Source organism: Piliocolobus tephrosceles, chromosome 18, assembly GCF_002776525.5.
Source record: "Piliocolobus tephrosceles isolate RC106 chromosome 18, ASM277652v3, whole genome shotgun sequence".
Taxonomy (NCBI): Eukaryota; Metazoa; Chordata; class Mammalia; order Primates; family Cercopithecidae; genus Piliocolobus; species Piliocolobus tephrosceles.
In genome coordinates, this window is record NC_045451.1 from 63481013 (window position 1) to 63499961 (window position 18949).

The 18949-nt window shown below is 36.9% G+C and overlaps 1 protein-coding gene and 1 pseudogene across 1 annotated transcript in view; one reads left to right on the plus strand and one right to left on the minus strand.

Annotated features, from left to right (window-relative positions):
• NDC80 (NDC80 kinetochore complex component) overlaps positions 1 to 18949 on the plus strand; it is a 43779-nt gene that overhangs the window by 16646 nt on the left and 8184 nt on the right. The window contains exons 8-13 of the mRNA XM_023228471.1: positions 1477 to 1570; positions 2853 to 2959; positions 3661 to 3805; positions 9011 to 9216; positions 12012 to 12164; positions 14399 to 14488. Coding sequence (XP_023084239.1) covers positions 1477 to 1570; positions 2853 to 2959; positions 3661 to 3805; positions 9011 to 9216; positions 12012 to 12164; positions 14399 to 14488 — 795 coding nt within the window. The remainder of the gene's footprint in view (positions 1 to 1476; positions 1571 to 2852; positions 2960 to 3660; positions 3806 to 9010; positions 9217 to 12011; positions 12165 to 14398; positions 14489 to 18949) is intronic.
• On the minus strand, positions 7303 to 8475 carry LOC111553526 (annotated as a pseudogene).

The window sequence follows — 18949 nt, forward strand, 5'->3', positions numbered from 1 at the left end:
ACAGTGAGCCAAGATCATGTCACTGTACTCCAGCCTGAGGGACAAAGTGAGACCCTATCTCAAAAAAAAAAAAAGTATTAAATGTCTTGACATCCATCCTAAAGGTTAAAAATTATTCTTGCTATCTGAGCTATTATAGCTATTATTTCAAATGACAATATATAAAGCAGCACATGGGAAACTATGAAGTACTGTTTGTAATTAAAGTTGTCAGAGTATCTGTCTTCACAAGATTCTGATACTCAGTTTTGTGAGTCCACAAACTCGATATTTTTAAACCTATAAGATCAAAATTGACCAAGCTTAAGGAAACTGATTCAGTCTTACCAAATTCACAGCAACTGATCTGAAGGAGAATGAAAATGTATTAATTTACCATCAGTGATACACCTTTCCAGTTACAGGAATACTTAGACTACCTATTCAGGATCACTTCAAAGTCACCTTAATAAGCAACAAATAGGCTGGGCGCGGTGGCTCAAGCCTGTAATCCCAGCACTTTGGGAGGCCGAGACGGGCGGATCACGAGGTCAGGAGATCGAGACCATCCTGGTTAACACGGTGAAACCCCGTCTCTACTAAAAATATATATATATATATATAAAAACTAGCCGGGCGAGGTGGCGGGCGCCTGTAGTCCCAGCTACTCGGGAGGCTGAGGCAGGAGAATGGCGTAAACCTGGGAGGCGGAGCTTGCAGTGAGCTGAGATCCGGCCACTGCACTCCAGCCTGGGCGACAGAGCGAGACTCCATCTCAAAAAAAAAAAAAAAGCAACAAATTAGCATAAAAGGGAATTGGTTTGTCTTAAGGGATATTTACTTCATCTAGGCTATGGAAAATTCTGATCATCCATTCTTGCCTTCTCATAAAATCTACATTCTCAGTGACCAAAACATCTCATGAATGCAAAATATAGTGTTATTTTCTCTTGGATAAATGTTAAGAATTCTAGTATTGTGCTGTTTGGATTGCTACTCATTGTGCAACTCATTTTGTAGACTGAAGTTACAATGTAATTGTAGCCTTCATTAATTACATTTGGGTTTTTACAATTAGACCTCAATTCAGTTGGACTTAGATGATCAGCAGTTTGTTTAAATTTTTCATCAGGTGCTTTATTCCTAAAGATGATTAAGTTTGTGCATTTCATGTTGAATTACATGTATTAATAAGCTTCCTTGTTTGTTTGACCTTCTCAAAACTCTGAAGGTCTGGCTTACGGTTTTTAAATATTGCCTTTATCCAAATTTAAGTGTTATTTTATCCTCATTATTTATATTTAGAAGTAGCAGACTAAATACATCTGTATAGCATAATTATATAGCCTAGGTTTTTGTCTCTTATTTATAGGTTCATCTGACTACTTAGTATTTCTGACTATTTTTTAAATTCAAATTTAAATTTCCACCTAGAAAAGTGAAACAAACCAAATAGAGAATCATGACTTTGTTTTTATAATCTGCTTAACCCCATAGTTGTTTTTGGACTACACCATAAAATGCTATGAGAGTTTTATGAGTGGTGCCGACAGCTTTGATGAGATGAATGCAGAGTTGCAGTCAAAACTGAGTAAGTGATCTCGTTCTTAGGGTGCTTGCTTTTGGTCATTTGACTCAGCTCATGGAGTGGTAATTTATGTACCATATCCAACGTTCACATGAGTTACTTACTTTAAATGTATCTCGATGCCTACTGATTTTTATCTTTGTGGTTTCTTTGGTGGAGAGAAGTTAAGCTAAAAGAATACTAGTGTTGGAGCCAGACCTGAGGCAGAACCTCTTACTGTCTGTGAGGCCTTAATAAAATATTTGACCTATCTGACAAAGTTTAGCAGCAGTAGATGTCAGTGTAATAAAGTACCAAACACGCTACCAGAAGCACAGACGATAATTCGCAAATGTTATTCCTCTTAGGGAATAATATCCCTATGTTGTCCTTGCTTACTATTTGAGAAATTAAAGCACCAATTAGTCCAAAGACCTAAGGTCTCTTTCAAAATTTGTGGCAAAAGTTAACAAGACATTATACTTCCAAATATGTAAGGAAAATCTTTTTTTTTTTTTTTTTTTTTTTACTCATTTACAACCTAGTGACATACAGTATTTACTAGCTGACTGTAAAACATTCCAGAGGTATTATTTTACATTTTCGTTCTTTCTATTGAAATAGTTTTGTATATAAAATGCCAAAATGGAGGATAAAGTAGATAAATGGAGGTGAAGCTATTCCTCCAAAGGCAATGGAATCAATCACCTTGCACAGTATTAGCACAAAAGGTTGAAAGCATTCCCTTATAGTCCCCTGGATCTGTATCTTCCTAAAGAGTAAACTGGACAATTTCAGCTTGTTCACATGGGAAAGGGAGCAAAATAAATGGCTTGAAGAGAGGAAAATTTAGAGTGATCCAAGCATCTAGTGAGAAATTTGATAGCTCTGTATATAATTAACCAAGCATAAAAACTGCATTCATTCATTCAAATAAATATTTATTGTATACCTACTATGCACCAGCCACCATTTAGGCACTGAGGATACAGTAATGAATAAGATAAAAACCTCTGCCCTTATGAGCTTACGTTTTAGTAGACAGAAAGAGGAAAATAATGAAGTGAGCAACTTTAAGTCAAATGTTGATAAGTGCTTTGGAGAAAAATCAAGCAGGACAAGGAGAGTCGAAGTACAGTGAAGTAATGGAAAGCATTTGCTATTTTGCAGGAATGGGATGTACTTCACTAATAGTGTTTTGGGCAGAGACCAGAAAGAAGTGAGGGAGGGAATAATGCTGAAAACTTGGGTAGGAATGTTCTAGGCAAATTTGAGGTCTTAAAAAGCTTTTGAATTTTGTCTCCAGAGGATTTATTTAATGTGGATGCTTTTAAGCTGGAATCATTAGAAGCAAAAAACAGAGCATTGAATGAACAGATTGCAAGATTGGAACAAGAAAGAGAAAAAGAACCGGTTAGTAAACATGTTTACACACTTACTTGAAAGCTCCTTTAGACTTTTGGGTGTCCTTGATATCAGCTGTCTTTATCAAAATTTTTCAAAAATAGATTAACAAATTAAGCTTCTTAAAAGTTAAATTTTCACATAGCGAACTCCCAATGAAAACATGTTTGGTATCTGTGAAGCCTTGTTTTCCCTTGTGGTCTATCAGTCTTAGAGTAATGGTGCTCTGAATATGATGAAAGATTCTTACCTACTTACATAAGACCAAAAGTACTTTTGAATAAAGGCGCTGTATTATATACCTCTAGGGAGCATTAGTCACAAGAAGCCCTGAGTTTTGGAGATAGTGCAAAAGGAATGGTTAATAAATGGGTTTATATAGTATATTATATCCTGAGTTTTCTAAAAGCTAAATATTAATATCCAGATATCTAACTTTATTTTCTGCATTATTAGTGAAGCACTCAAACTGCTGTTGTAAAATACCAGATTTTAAATGTTTGTGCTCTTTCAACTGTAGCCATTGTTTTTTTTCCTATTTCAAACTGACAGTATAGTCCCCTTTTAGTTATTTTGACTCCCTCTAAAAGTGAAAGGAAAACTCAGATCTACCTTTCTCTAAAATAAATTTAAATAATATTGCTTTACTTTAAAATAAAATATGGAATGATTATTGAAAATAACTGAAGTGATATTCTTTTCTCTTAAAGAATCGTCTAGAGTCGTTGAGAAAACTGAAGGCTTCCTTACAAGGAGATGTTCAAAAGTATCAGGCATACATGAGCAATTTGGAGTCTCATTCAGCCATTCTTGACCAGAAATTAAATGGTCTCAATGAGGAAATTGCTAGAGTAGGTAAGCCGAGCTAATGCTGAAAGACTGGGATGCGAACCCATGTGGGATTTACCACGTGTCAAAACAGCTTTGTTATCCGTATCTTTTGTTCTTCTGTGGTACATGCCTAGAGCAGGCTACCAAGTTTTCAGTGTGTTTCATATTTGTTTCCTAAGGCTGCTGTCACAAATGACTGCAAGTTTGGATGGCTTAAAACCACAGAAATGTATTCTCACAGAGTTCTAGAGGCTGTTCCAGCAGATCTGCATCCCTCCAATGACTCAGGATCTATTCCTTGCCTCTTGCAGCTTTTAGTGGCTGGCAGCATTACTGAGCTATGTTCACATCACTCCGATCTCTGCCTCCATCTTCATATTGCCTTCTCCTCTGTGTGTTTGTATTCTACTACCTGTGTGAAATATCTACCTCTGCCTCTGTCTTACAAGGACATTTAGGATGAGATTCAGGGCCCACCTGGATAATAATACAGGGCTATCTCTTTATCTCAAGATACTTAATCACATCTGCAAAGACCCTTTTCTCAAATAAGGTCATGTCACAGTTGCCAGAGACACAACTTTATATATTTAGGTGGCCATTGTTCAGCCTACAACTCCTTACATGTTTTCAAGCATTTGGCTTTTTGAAGCCAAGAAGGGCCTAACCTAAGAAAACATGCTGCCTGAATATAGAAATATATAAAATATTCTATACAAATATATGCTGTATTCCGTGTTGTAATTAATAAACCAGATAAACCAAATTCTTTTGTTTTTTTGAGATGAAGTCTTGTTATTTTGCCCAGGCCGATCTTGAACTCCTGGGTTCAAATAATCCCCCCACTTCAGCCTCCCACGTAGCTGGGACTATAGGTGGGCTCCACCGTGCTTGGCTCTAATAAGCCAGATTCTTGATCTCTGCCTGTCTCAGTCGGCTGTAACTGGCTATCCTCCATCACTTCCGCCTAAGCAGCTCAGCAGCTGAAACTGATTTAAAGCTGCAGGTACTACAGTTCTTGGGGAAAAGAACAACTAGAGAAAGCTCTTTTATGTCTTGTAAGCTTATTTTCATAAACACAGCAATCTTAATCATAAAATTCTGTAAAACACTGTGGCACATGCAGTTGTTTGATCCTTCTGCAGTGCCTGAAGGAGAGTAAAGAAAGGTATCTACAAGTCACAGAGCCACTGGGCTGTAGTTTTCAAAATAAATTTATTGACAACTGTACTATTCTCCCGGGACTTTGCCTACTTCTGTTTGTTTCTTTTGGGATTTTGCAGGCTGTGTCTGTCCCATGTGGGAGTTGTATATATGGCCCTTAGGATATTTGATTTAACTCTTAATCTATGGAGTATTGATTGTCAACTCAAGACTAGTAATTACCAGGGTTATTTGCTGATTCTGTTTTTTTTTCCCAAATAACTCTGATTTATTTATATGTATATATATGATTTGCTCTAAACCAACTCTTTAAATATATTAACTACTTTACACTTCACCCCATCATGTCCTTTTTTTATTCTCCATGATGACAAAGAAGCTTGTACTAAATTATTATTATAACAATTTTTATAATGCAATTAATACTTTTTCTTTTTTTCTTTTTTTTTTTTTTTGAGATGTGGTCTTGCTCTGCCACCCAGGCTGGAGTGCAGTGGCACCATCTCGGCTCACTGTAACCTCTGCCTCCCGGGTTCAAATAATTCTCCTGCCTCAGCCTCCCAAGTAGCTGGGATTACAGGCACGTGCCACCATGCCCGGCTAATTTTTTGTATTTTTAGTAGAGACGGTGTTTCACCATGCTGGCCATGCTGGTCTCAAACTCCTGACCTCGTGATCCGCCCACCTCAGCCTCCCAAAGTGCTGGGATTGCAGGCGTGAGCCACAGCACCTGGCCTTTAATCAATACTTTCTAATACTAATACTTTATCTGTCTTGTCAGCGTATGATCAAGAGAACTGTCATATATCCTTCTTGTTCTTGTGAGAACTTTTTCTGATAGCTGCAAACTCAGTAGGTGAGAGAGAAACACTTAATCATTTGCCATTCCAGAGTGATTTAGTTTGAGACATTAATTTTATAACTGTTAATCTAAGATGTTTCTATCCTATGAGTGTTTTAACTTTTTTGATTATGTAAAGCCATTCATGGCTTGAGTAGATGAGGCGTATTTAAATTTTATTTTGTTTTTGTTTTGTTTTGTTTAAGAGACAGAGTGTCACTTTGTCGCCCAGGCTGGAGTAGAGTGGCTCAATCTTGGCCCACTGCAACCCCTGCCTCCTGGGTTCAAGCGAGTCTCCTCCCTCAATTTCCCAGGTAGCTGGGACTACAGGCATGCACCACCAGGCCCAGCTAATTTTCATCTTTTTTAGTAGAGACAGAGTTTCACTATATGTTGACCAAGCTGGTCTCAAACTCCTGACTTCAGGTGATCCGCCCGCCTCAGCCTCCCAAAGTGCTGGGGTTATAGGCATGAGCCACCGTGCCCAACCATAAATTTTATAGGTATCATATGTTGTGGATTTTTTTGTGCAGATGCCTGTGATCAATGCATAAAGTTTGACTTTAACCATTAATTTACTTTAAGCTCTCTGTGCTGCAGATAGGTTGTAAGAAACCAATATACCAAAATACCAATCCTCTCCACCTTCAGGATGACTCTCTTGACCCCTTGGTCATCTTCATCCTTTTGTCCCAGCCTACTATAAAAATGCTATCATATTCTATATAGGTCATGAGTCACAGAAGGTTGGAAAACACTATTGGTAAACAGAGAACGCAAAAACCTAACCAGTTTGGTATAGTTATCACTGAAAATGTCAGTAAAATATGAATAAACTCTGGTGTGTGTGTGTGTGTGTGTGTATTTTTTTTTTTTTTTTTGAGTTGGAGTCTCACTCTGTCACCCAGCCTGGAGTGCAATGGCACGATCTCAGCTCACTGCAACCTCTGTCTCCTGTGTTCAAGCGATTCTCCTGCTTCAGCCTCCCAAGTAGCTGGGACAACAGATATGTGCCACCATACCTGGCTAATTTTGTATTTTTAGTGGAGACAGGGTTTCACCATGTTGGCCAGACTGGTCTCAAACTCCTGACCTCAGGTGATCCACCTGCCTCGGCCATAATAAGTCTTATCTCATTTTTTCACATAGTATAAATCATATTATTATGCAGGACGACATTAAGACCCAGTAGTTCTTAAACAATGTTACCAAATAACCACATATCCCAAAGGCAGACAGTCTTCACAGTGTACTTTTATCTCATTGAAGTTGAAGCTGTTCCTTTACTATATTTTTCCACTTCAATGTGAAGTAGATTGTTAAGGTTTCATTAGGGGTTTAATTATGTGTCCTTTTAAAGAAAAAATGGTTTCGACAATTCTACAATTCACAGTTCTCAGACAGTAACCTTTTTTGTAAATCATATAGTCTAACTACGTTTTGAATAACCAGATGCTCTTTAGTAGATGAAATCTCTCAACGTGACCGTAATAAATAAGCATCTGTATCCTGATTCTTATTTATGGCGTCTCATCATATACATATATCCTGGAACCAAAGTAAGATGATTTTCCTACGTATCTCCTACAGTCCACTTAATTGTTTTAAAATCAGAATATTTCTGTCATTTATAATTTCTGTTCGGGTGATAATTCTGACCACAACCTTTTTATGACTGCTTGAAGCTAGTTTATTTTATTTTATTTTACTTTATTTTCCCAAGACAGAGTCTCACTCTGTCCCCCAGGCTGGCGTGCAGTGGCGCGATCTCGGCTCACAGCAGCCTCCGCCTCCCAGATTCAAGTGATTCACGTGCCTCAACCACCCGAGTAGCTGGGATTAGAGGCAAGTGCCACCATGCCCAGCTAATTTAGTAGAGACAGGGTTTCGCCATGTTGGCCAGGCTGGTCTCGAACTCCTGACCTCAGGTGATCCACCTGCCTCGGGGCTACCCAAAGCGCTGGGATTACAGGCATGAGCCACTGCACCTGGCCACTGAAGCCAGTTTAATCTACTATTACATACTTTTCAAATTTGCTTTAAAGCAGTGACTTTACTAGAAATAACAAGTGTACTGGCTTTCTTCTGTAAACTGTTGGTAAGCCCAGGAAGGCAATCTACTGCAACTCCAAGCTCTTCACTTATACTTTTTTTCTCCAGAAAGTTAAAACTACCTTCAATGAGCCTTTTCAGAAAAAAATCAGAAGTTTTCCTGCTGAACAAAATTTTGGCCATTGTTTCATGGTCCTGAGAAACCTTAGGAAAAAAAACCACATATTTTGATGATGAGTTTTCTGTTTGGGAAGAACCGGAATCACTGGGATTAACCAAATATGTGTGACTCAACTGTCATGGCTTAGTTTTTCAGGCAGGTAACCTACACAAGTCACTTCATTTTCTTATTTGCCATGGCACAATCCCCACTTCTAGGGGACTGTTTTTTCTGTAACAAGAATTTAGAAAGGGATGTTTAACTTTCTGAAATAGACTGCCTTATGTGGTTTCATCTGGACTTTTCACCTTGTCCAACTGTTCTGTTTATGTAAGCAGTCAGCTGTTTTCGATATTTCTTAACCTTCTTCATGTTTTGTTAGTGAAATTAGAGATCCTTTTTCTAGGAAGGTCAATGGAGTGATCCTCGATATTACGAAAGTTTCATTTTGTTCACATTGTGAGTTTCAAGTGTCATATTCTCTTAAATATTGACACCTTGTGGTATCATGGAGCCTCAGTCTAGAATGTCCCTTGGTCCCGGGCGGGGCCATTCAAATGTAGATGCATGCATGAACCCAGAATTCTTCATGACAGTCATTATTTATGAAGCCACATTTTTTTTCATGTAGTACTTTTTGAAAACCATTGCAAGCTAATTGGGAAATAAGTTTCTTAACGTAAAACTTTAATTCTACTATCTTCCAGAATGTTATAAACAAATAAAACATTTGTTTATAACAAATCTTTTATGAAATATCAAAAAGAATTATCCTAAAAAGAGAACATACATATATATGTATATATATGACTTGGAAATTTATATATATATTTGTAAATGAGACTTGGAAATTTATATATATATGTGAAGTATATATAAAAACATATGTATATTATATATACACACATATATATGATTTGGAAATTTAGCTATCTTAGCTCTATTACATGATGGCATCTGTTTCTTTGTAGTAATTGAAGATACATTAAAAATTTGTTTTTTTCCAACACAGAACTAGAATGTGAAACAATAAAACAGGAGAACACTCGACTACAGAATATTATTGACAACCAGAAGTACTCAGTTGCAGACATTGAGCGAATAAATCATGAAAGAAATGAATTGCAGCAGACTATTAATAAATTAACCAAGGACCTGGAAGCTGAACAACAGAAGTTGTGGAATGAGGAGTTAAAATATGCCAGAGGCAAAGAAGCGGTATGTCATACCATTTCCAGAGTGGCAAGTCATCATAGCTGACCTTTCTAAAGGTCTGTCCCAATTAAGAAGAAGTCAGTGGGTAGAGTAAATTGGCTTAAGAGGTAAAACATTAGCATTGGCATTTTAATGAAACGCTCATCCCTTTATGTCAATTCAGTAACATCCCAATTTCTCTCAAATTTAAGTTAACTTATATTTCATAACTCAACCAAAAAGTAAGCAAAAGTCTAAAACTATGAAAATAATGTTCTTAGGTCCCACTCCTTTTCCTCTGTAGAAGAGGAAATGAGTCCTTCATACACCTATTCACTACTTAAACATTAAGATTGAACATCTGCTTTGTGTCACGTGCGCTGGGCATAGAGGAAATAAAGATAAAACATTGGCTTTCCCCTCAAAAACTTCCAGCTGAGTTTGCATTTACTGCCATGAAATGAGACCTTTAATAGATGTTTGGTGCACAAGGTACCAAATTTAGTGTACATGGTATGGGGAGATGGCTGAGAGGTTTTTAGAAGAGAATTTCTTAAAGAGGGAAAAACAACTGAATTGGGAAGTATAGGGAAGGGTTAGCATGGCACAGGTAGGGGATTTGCTGAAGAATTGTGTATGGGAAAGTTCAGAGATAAAACAGTCTGATGTGTAAGTTTTTCATACAGCTGGAGCTTAATAGCAAGTGGGACAGAGCAAGAGATGAGAATCAAGAGATAAGAATAGACCGGAGGATGAGGAGTCTTTTCTTGTTTAGAAGATTGGACTTTATCCAGAAAGCTCTAAGAAGGCCTGAAAATTTTTAAACAGATGTGGTTACATCTTAGAAAGATCTTATTTCTGATAATGTGAAAATCTGTGGCAGCAATCTAGTAAGAAATTACTATCATCCTCTAAAAGATAGTAAGGATCCGGGCCGGGTGCAGTGGCACACGCCTGTAATCCCAGCACTTTAGGAGGCCGAGGCAGGTGGATCATCAGAAGTTATGAATTCGAGACCAGCCTGGCCAACATGGTGAAACCCCGTCTTTACAAAAAATACAAAAAGAAACCAGGTGTGGTGGCACGTGCCTGTAATCCCAGCTACTTGGGAGGCTGAGGCAGAGAATCACTTGAACCCACGAGGCAGAAGTTACAGTGAGCCAAGATCGTACTATTGCACTCCAGCCTGGGCAAAAATAGCAAAACTCTGTCTCAAAAAAAAAAAAAAAAAAAGTTAAAGATAGTAAAAATTCAAAGAAGTAAGTAGATTCTGACAACTTAGGAGGTAGAGTGAATGAGACTTGATGAAGGAGGGAGGAAGTGGTTGCCCTGTCTGGCTTGGATAACTGGGCAGGTGCCACTCACTCAGGGAGAGAAGAGAAGGAAGAAGTTTTGAGACAGGAATGGGGATGGATGTATTATATCCATGTCTAAGTGAAAATAGGTAATAGGCTGTTATATATTTGGGTCTGGGCCTTGGCATGAGAGAAGCCAATTATTCAACTTAATTTCAATGTTATGGGTAATACATTACCAATTTAGCCAACGTTTAATGTATAAGTAATAAGCCCAAATTTTAATGTATAAGTAATATTGCTTTTGAGAGCTAATGCATTTTTGGAAATTGCAAATTGGTTAAGCAAGTTCCAATGTGTCCTCTTACCGTTGCATTCCTTCACTCAAATTGATTTTTATGGATGAGTAATAACAATGAGAAACGAAGTATGCGTTTAATGGAGGAAGCAGATTAAAAACAAGTTGCCTAGACTCTGCAAATTCATTTATTCGATCAAATATTAAGTATCTACTATATGCCAAGCACTGTTCTGGGTGCTGAGGATAGAGCTGCTTTCATGGAACTTATATTAAGGAAGTGGAGATGAACAAATATATGTCAGGTAGTGATGATTGATGAAAAAAAATAGAACAAAATAAGCATTTAGAAGAATTAGGGGGTTATATTAGGAGAAAGCCTTTCCGATGACCTTATTTGAACAGAGCCCTGAAGGAAGAAGAAAGGAGAGCAGGAAATGTGAAATATGTTACTAAAATATTTTTATCAATAGAGTTAAAATAACATTTTCAGACATAAATGATTACCTTCTACTTATTTTGGATACATGAAATAAATTTAATTTGTACATTGACAAAACTAAGGTTGTTTGTTTTGCAGGTTTCATAATTTATCTGGCACTTAAAAAAGTAAATTTTAGTTAATACCTAAATATGGACTCTTATTCCAAGCTATCAGATAAATGGAAGATACTAGTATATTACACACCAATTGATAGTCTTAATTATTCTGTAAATTTAAGTGTTACTAAAACCTTATCTTCTTTGTATATTTTAAAACTGCTACTCTTACTACTGAAGATTACTGAATTACTAAACTACTAAAAATAGGTGTAATATGTTTTGTATAAAATTGCAGAAATGCCAATTGAGGCCGGGCGTGGTGGCTCAAGCCTGTAATCCCAACACTTTGGGAGGCCGAGACGGGCGAATCACGAGGTCAGGAGATCGAGACCATCCTGACTAACCCAGTGGAACCCCGTCTCTACTAAAAAATACAAAAAAAAAAAACTAGCTGGGCGAGGTGGCAAGCACCTGTAGTCCCAGCTACTCGGGAGGCTGAGGCAGCGAATGGCTTAAACCCGGAAGGCGGAGCTTGCGATGAGCTGAGGTCCGGCCACTGCACTCCAGCCTAGGCGACAGAGCGAGACTCCATCTCAAAAAAAAAAATTTGCAGAAATGCCAATTGTAAAAAACATATGGAATGGGGCTGCTTTAACATTTCTTTTTGTGTTCTTTTCTTACAGATTGAAACACAATTAGCAGAGTATCACAAATTGGCTAGAAAGTTAAAACTTATTCCTAAAGGTGCTGAGAATTCCAAAGGTTATGATTTTGAAATTAAGTTTAATCCCGAGGCTGGTGCCAACTGCCTTGTCAAATACAGGGCTCAAGTTTATGTAAGTAATCATGACTACTTTTAAGATTTTTTAATTCTATGATTGATATCTCTAGAATTTGAACTTTGGCATGTTCATAACCCGGTACTAAACAAAGGAATAAAACACTGAAGCTGTATCTTCTTTCTTCTTGATCACAGAAATCTTCAACTATCCAGTAAAAAAAAATTGATTACATGTAAAATAGATACCAGTACTATAAAGACAGAGGGCCTAACCCTTATTGTCAGGTTGCTAATGATCCCCCCAGAGGAGAAAGACATCAAATGCTATATATGTGCTTCATGAGAAATCTTTACAAGTTGTAACGAAAAGATCAGTTCTTCCCATGTAGCAAAAAAGACTTTGGAGATGGTAACCGTGAAATGAAATCTTGAAAGATGAGACATTTATGGGAATGGTCTGTAGAAAGAATTCCAGGCACAAGGGCACACATGAAGGCATAAAATGTGTTAGAGTACTAAGAACACTGGTAATCGACAAGGAGAAATCCGTGCCTAATTTTAAAATATGGCCAAGGCAGTAATTTGGGGAAGAAAATTTTTAAATAGCTCTATTGTAACTTGTCAGTTATTTATAGATTTTAGTATTTGAGTTGCTCCTAAAAATGCCAGTTTTCAAAATACTTCAGTTTTTAATAGAAGAATATTAAAGTCAAAAGCTATACATTTTTCCCTTGAGAATTATTCATTTAACAAGTATTTATTAAGTATATAATATGTTCCAGACCAGGTACGTGTTACAGATAAAATATCAAGAAACATACATCCCTGCTTTCCCAGAGATAACAATTTGTGAATGGACAGACATTGATTAAATCAAGCTATATTCATTTTCAATAGAAAAAATACATACAGTAAACATTTAGTCTATTACTAATCTATCTATAGATAGGTAGGCAGAGTTTGCTCAACACTGTTTTGAGTAGTTTGACATGGCTGATGCAAGAAAATAATTACATGAATCACATTCTTGTAGAAAAGATTACACAATGCAAAAAGAAGAATGAATATGTTCAAGGAGAAATTTTGCTTTCATCTCTAGAAATAGTTTTACATAATAATAGAACAATAAAATAGAATCAAAAAGGTACAAAGCCAAGTGTTATAAGTAGTACTTAGTGAAAAGTTCTTTAACAGATTAAAGAGGCTGGGCACGGTGGCTCAGGCCTATAATCCCAGCACTTTAGGAGGCCAAGGTGGGCAGATCATGAGGTCAGGAGTCCGAGAGCAGCCTGACCAATGTGGTGAAACCCTATCTCTACTAAAAATACAAAAATTAGCCATGCGTGGTGGCACGCACCTGTAGTCCCAGCTACTCGGGAGGCTGAGGCAGAGGAATCTGCTTGAACCCGAAGACAGAGGTTGCAGTGAGCCAAGATCATGCCACTACACTCCAGCCCAGGCAACAGAGTGAGATTCCGTCTCAAAAATAAAAAAAAAAAAACAGAGAGAAAGAGAGAGATTAAAGAGGCCATTGCATCTTTTGAAAGGAGCAAGCCAAAATTAAAACTCAGCAGTAACTTCAAAAGACCTACTTAAAACATAATGGCATATGGGATTTTCTTTCAGCATAATGAAATGTTTTGGAACTAGAGGTGATGTGATGGTTACTGTATTAAATGCCACTGAATTACACACTATAATTTTATGTTGAACTTTATGTTTATTTTATGTTGTATGTTTAATTTTATGTTAACGTCATTTTAACCTAAGTATTTCTGTTTAACTATTTTAAAGTGTGAATTTCACCTCAATTTAAAAAAATTACAAGCAATGAAGTGCTGTGTTAAAGTCAGTAGAACAGTATAAACATAAGAAATACAAGCAGAGAATCCTAAGACTAAACAGTCGAAAAGGATTAAGAGAAATGGATACTTCTGGATAGCATAGCATAAAAATACAACCTCCATATAAATTCTTTTCAAAAAAAATACTGCAGTAAGCTAAGTGTACTTATAAAATGTTTAAATAATAGCAATGAATTTCCAGGATAGATGAGCAAATCTCGAATTTTGCAAGTACTCGAAACCAAAAGCAGGATATAGTCTACACTTTGATTAATTTGATTAAAAACTAGCTTTGTTTTCTGTTTGACAGTATGTTAGATTTTAAACGTTGTAGCTTCACTTTTTCTCCAAAAGTGACTCCTCCTATCACAATGTGCAGAATCCTCAGAACAGATATTTTGTAATTAAATGTTCTATGTCACCCACATTCCTATGTATTTTATAGGTACCTCTTAAGGAACTCCTGAATGAAACTGAAGAAGAAATTAATAAAGCTCGAAATAAAAAAATGGGTTTGGAGGATACTTTAGAACAAGTAAGTAATAAAACATAAAAAGTCATAAAAAGCAAAAATTAGATTTTAAAACCTAAAATTAAATGTTATTTGTGGTTTCTGATTGCTAAGGAATTAATTTTTTAATAAAACTATGAAAAAATGAGAATTGGACACCAAGCAGTTAAAGGAAACCCCTTGTTAATTCAGCTCTTTAGGAACTACTATGATCTGGCTAATAGACTTCAAGGTATAAAATGAAATTTTACTTTTTCTCAGAAGAGAAGCTTATTTATTTTTTCTCATCTGGAAACAAAACGTGTAGCATTTCACAAATAATTATGCTAGTAACTCACAGAAAGACATTTTTCCAATGTTAATAAATTCTATCAAGACTTCGTTTGTATTAGAATTTTTAGAAAAATGGAAAAATTTGTAACATTAGATAAGTGAAGAGTTTCATCACATCATACTATTACTGTAATTTGAGGTTTCTAAAATATCTATGGAGAAAAGATGAGGAATTTGGACTGCACCCTGGGAATGATGATGATTTGCAGTGAAGTCTTCCTTTAGCCTGCTTCATTTTGATTTCTGTTTTTTGTTGGAATGGGTGCTAAAACCTGGAGATTCTCAAAAGGTATGAATTCCAAACAACAGGAACTTCATGTCCAAAACATCTTTCAGACTGACTTGGACTTTTTAAAGGCTACAGATGGGGGAAAGTTATAAAATGACTACTATAGACTAGGCCCCATGTTAGTGTCCTAAAGATAAATACATCCTTCAGGCACTCCCATTTAGAGAAAAAGGCTGACATAGATACAGTTATGCTCATCAGATTTTTAGGTTTACAAAACCCTTTGGGCTACAGGAAAACATAGCTTAGAGGGGATGCACATACCCATCTGCCAAAGATAAGACTACCTGGGCATTCTCGATTTCTTTCTTGAAAATGTTGGGAGACTTAAACCAATGTATAGTAGAACTAGAGGGAAGGAAACCGGTTTAGGAAATGTTAAGGAGGTAGAACCCAAGGATTTCATGGCTGAATGTGCAAGCTTGAGGAGAAAGAAATATCAACATGCCCTCCATATTTTTGATGTGGGCAGCTGAGTGGATCTTAGTGCTGTTAACCTAGAGGAGGAGAACTGAGAGCAGGGTGTGGTGGGGCCAGTGTTGGAGATGTTGAGCTTGCCGTCTGTGGGATATCCAGGAGGAAGCAGAAGCTATAGATTCAGAGTGTAAGAAGGAGATCAGCGCTGAAAATAGAGACCTGAGGGTCATTAGAGCGTATGGAATAGTTGAAGCCATATATGTGGATGAATGTGGAGGGGAAAGTGGCAGAGGATTGAATCCTAAAGAGTAACAACATTTAAGAGACTGGCAAAGGAAGGAGATTCTGGGAAAAACTCTTAGAAAAGTGGACAAAGTTAGTTGGAAAACAACAGAAGAGAATATGTTTATGTGTATATGTAATATATATAAGCCAAAGTAGGGAAAACTTGTCAAGAAGGGAGAGATCAGTAATGTCATACAGAGACTAACAACTAAAATTGTTTTTCCTGTTGGACAAATAGTTTAACTAAGTTAAGATGAGATGGGGTAAAATGCAACTGGAAATAATAAAGGTTATAGAGAAATTAATGAATTAGAGTAACAAAACATTTAACCTGAAAAGTATTTTAAAATAATTGCCAAAACCATTTAAGAAAAAGCAGGAAAATATAAAATGAGAAATGGTTTATAGAGATAGTGGAAATTTATTTGAATTATGAAGTAATATAGTATAAACAAATTTATATTTAAAATTTTTTGATGAAATGGATTATAACCTGAACAATAGAAATCCCAAGAAAGTCAAAATATGAAAGTAACCAGAAACCAAAGTAAAAAAAAATAATTTGCTCTTCAAAAGACTCCAATAATGGATAATTTCACAGGTCAGTGTTTTCAAATACTGAAGACTGGATGATTTCTGTGACATGTAAATTATCATAGAGCATAAAGAGACCGAATTCATTTATAAGGCTAATGTAGGCCTCATGCTATAACATGACAAAGATATCACAGAAAGAAGAAATTAAGCTAATCACACTTGTGAATATGAATGTAAATAAAGGTTAAAGTTAAATATTTGAAACTGAAATTTATGCAGCAAATGTTTTTTGAGTGCTTATGTGCCTAGTACCGGAATAGATGGTGATTGTAGTACAGTGTGGCATCTGCCTTTGTGAACTTCTTTTTTTTTTTTTTTTTTTGAGACAGAGTCTCACTCTGTCTCCCAGGCTGGAGTGCAGTGGCCAGATCTCAGCTCACTGCAAGCTCCGCCTCCTGGGTTTACGCCATTCTCCCGCCTCAGCCTCCCGAGTAGCTGGGAGTACAGGTGCCCACACCACGCCCGGCTAGTTTTTTGTATTTTTTTTTTTTTTTAGTAGAGACGGGGTTTCACCGTGTTAGCCAGGATGGTCTCGATCTCCTGACCTCGTGATCCGCCCGTCTCGGCCTCCCAAAGTGCTGGCTTGAGCCACCGGGCTACAGGCTTGAGCCACCGGGCCTGGCCGTGAACTTCATTTTAAGTGGGAAGATAGGCATGAAAACAATTTCTTCTCTCATAACTTTTTGTAATATGAATACAGCACACTATGGATTCTCATAATACACTTAAGTACAGGCTCCTTCTGAGAGAAGTGATAGCGTAGCTGAGTTGTGAATAAAAGTAGGAGTTGGCCAATGGATACACCAAAGGATGCTCGTGCTCATCCACATGCATGCACACATACATACTACAGCATGGACCGGGCGTGGTGGCTCACGCCTGTAATCCTAGCACTTTGGGAGGCCAAGGCAGGTGGATTGCTTGAGCTCAAGGAGTTCAAGACCAGCCGGGCAACATGGCAAAACCCGGCCACTACAAAAAATATAAAAATTAACTGGGTGTAGTGGCATGCACCTGTAGTCCCAACTTCCTCCGGAGGCTGAGGTGGGAGGATTGCTTGAGCCCTGGAGGTGGAGGCTGCAGTGAGCTGAGATTGTGCCACTGCACTCCAGCCTAGGTGACAAAGTGAGACCCCTTCTCCAAAAAGAAAAAACAAAGAGCACAGCATATTAATAAATTATCATGAGTGTAAGTGAGATAAGGGAGAAGCCTGGAGAGACAAGAACCTAATTATGAAGGGGCTTGCTTAGTGATTAAATTTTTTTTATTCTATAGGCAGTAGAGATCATTGAAGATTTTTAAGTAAGGAAATAACAATAATTATTATTTTAGTGATTTCACACTGTTGGCCTTTGGAAGAATAGATTAGAGGTGCATGAGACTGGACCGTGCAATTAAGAGACGTATCAATATCCTGTACAGTGAATAATAAATGGTAGGGACCCAAAGCAAAGCTATTACAGTGAAGATGGAGAAAGGAGATTTAAAGATGGAAACAACAGTTTGGTTGTCCGTTTGTATGTGAAGGTCAAGAAAGAAACCGAGAATGCCCAGATGTCTTATCTTTGGCAGATGAGTATGTGGTGATTGATAGAGAATTAAAAGAGAAGCATACAGAAGAGAGAATTGTAGGTTGGGATATGCTGAGTTTCAGGTCTCTGGGGCATCAAAGTGGAGAATGTCCAGTAGGTAATTGGAGCTGGGCTGTGTGTGTGTGTGTGTGTGTGTGTGTGTGTGTGTGTGTGTATAATGGAAATGTGTACTTTGGGAATCAGAAAAACATGTTTAAGTAATTGATGCAGCTTTAGTAATGCTGACATGGAAAGTGGAAGCTGCTCAGAGATGAGTGAACATGGTTTTGACCAACCATGAGGATCAGTGGAAGTTCTGGTTGCTTGCGTATCTGTTGGTGTTATTACAGGTGAATTTAAAACAACTTGTTTAACTTGTTAGTTACTGCAGATATAACATACCTTTAGAAAAAGTCCTTGGTGTTAGATCTGGTTTCGAGTTCTGGGTGTATGCTAGTTGTATGTGTCACTACCCTGTGTTGTAGCAAATAACAATAGCTTCACTAAATTTTAACCCCTAGATTTTTTTTTAATTTCATATGTGTGTAGAATTATCCTTTTTTAAAAAGTCAGCTATTTATACGTTTTACTATTTTATGTTTCCTGCAGGAAACAGTTTCCTCTTGGTATAGCTGAAGAACATTCTCTATTAATTGCTGACATCAACTGGTATCAGCACTTGCCAACAGGAAATGAACTTGAAAAACACTTTTTTCTTTCAGTTTTGGTTTCAACTGATCTTAAAGTTCAAGCTTTAACAAGATTAAATGTGGTTACCTTATTACTTTTTGAAGGAAAGCATGACTATAACTAATAGCAAACGTCTAATAAAATTAATACAAACAATTGTTTTTGAACATTTTAGAAAATGAACATAAAAATGAAAAGCTAAATAGCTATAGTAGATATAGTCTAAATAAAGCTAGATTTCAAATCCAGAGGCAAAAATTATTTATATATGAATAAAGTAATATAACAATATTAATAATATAT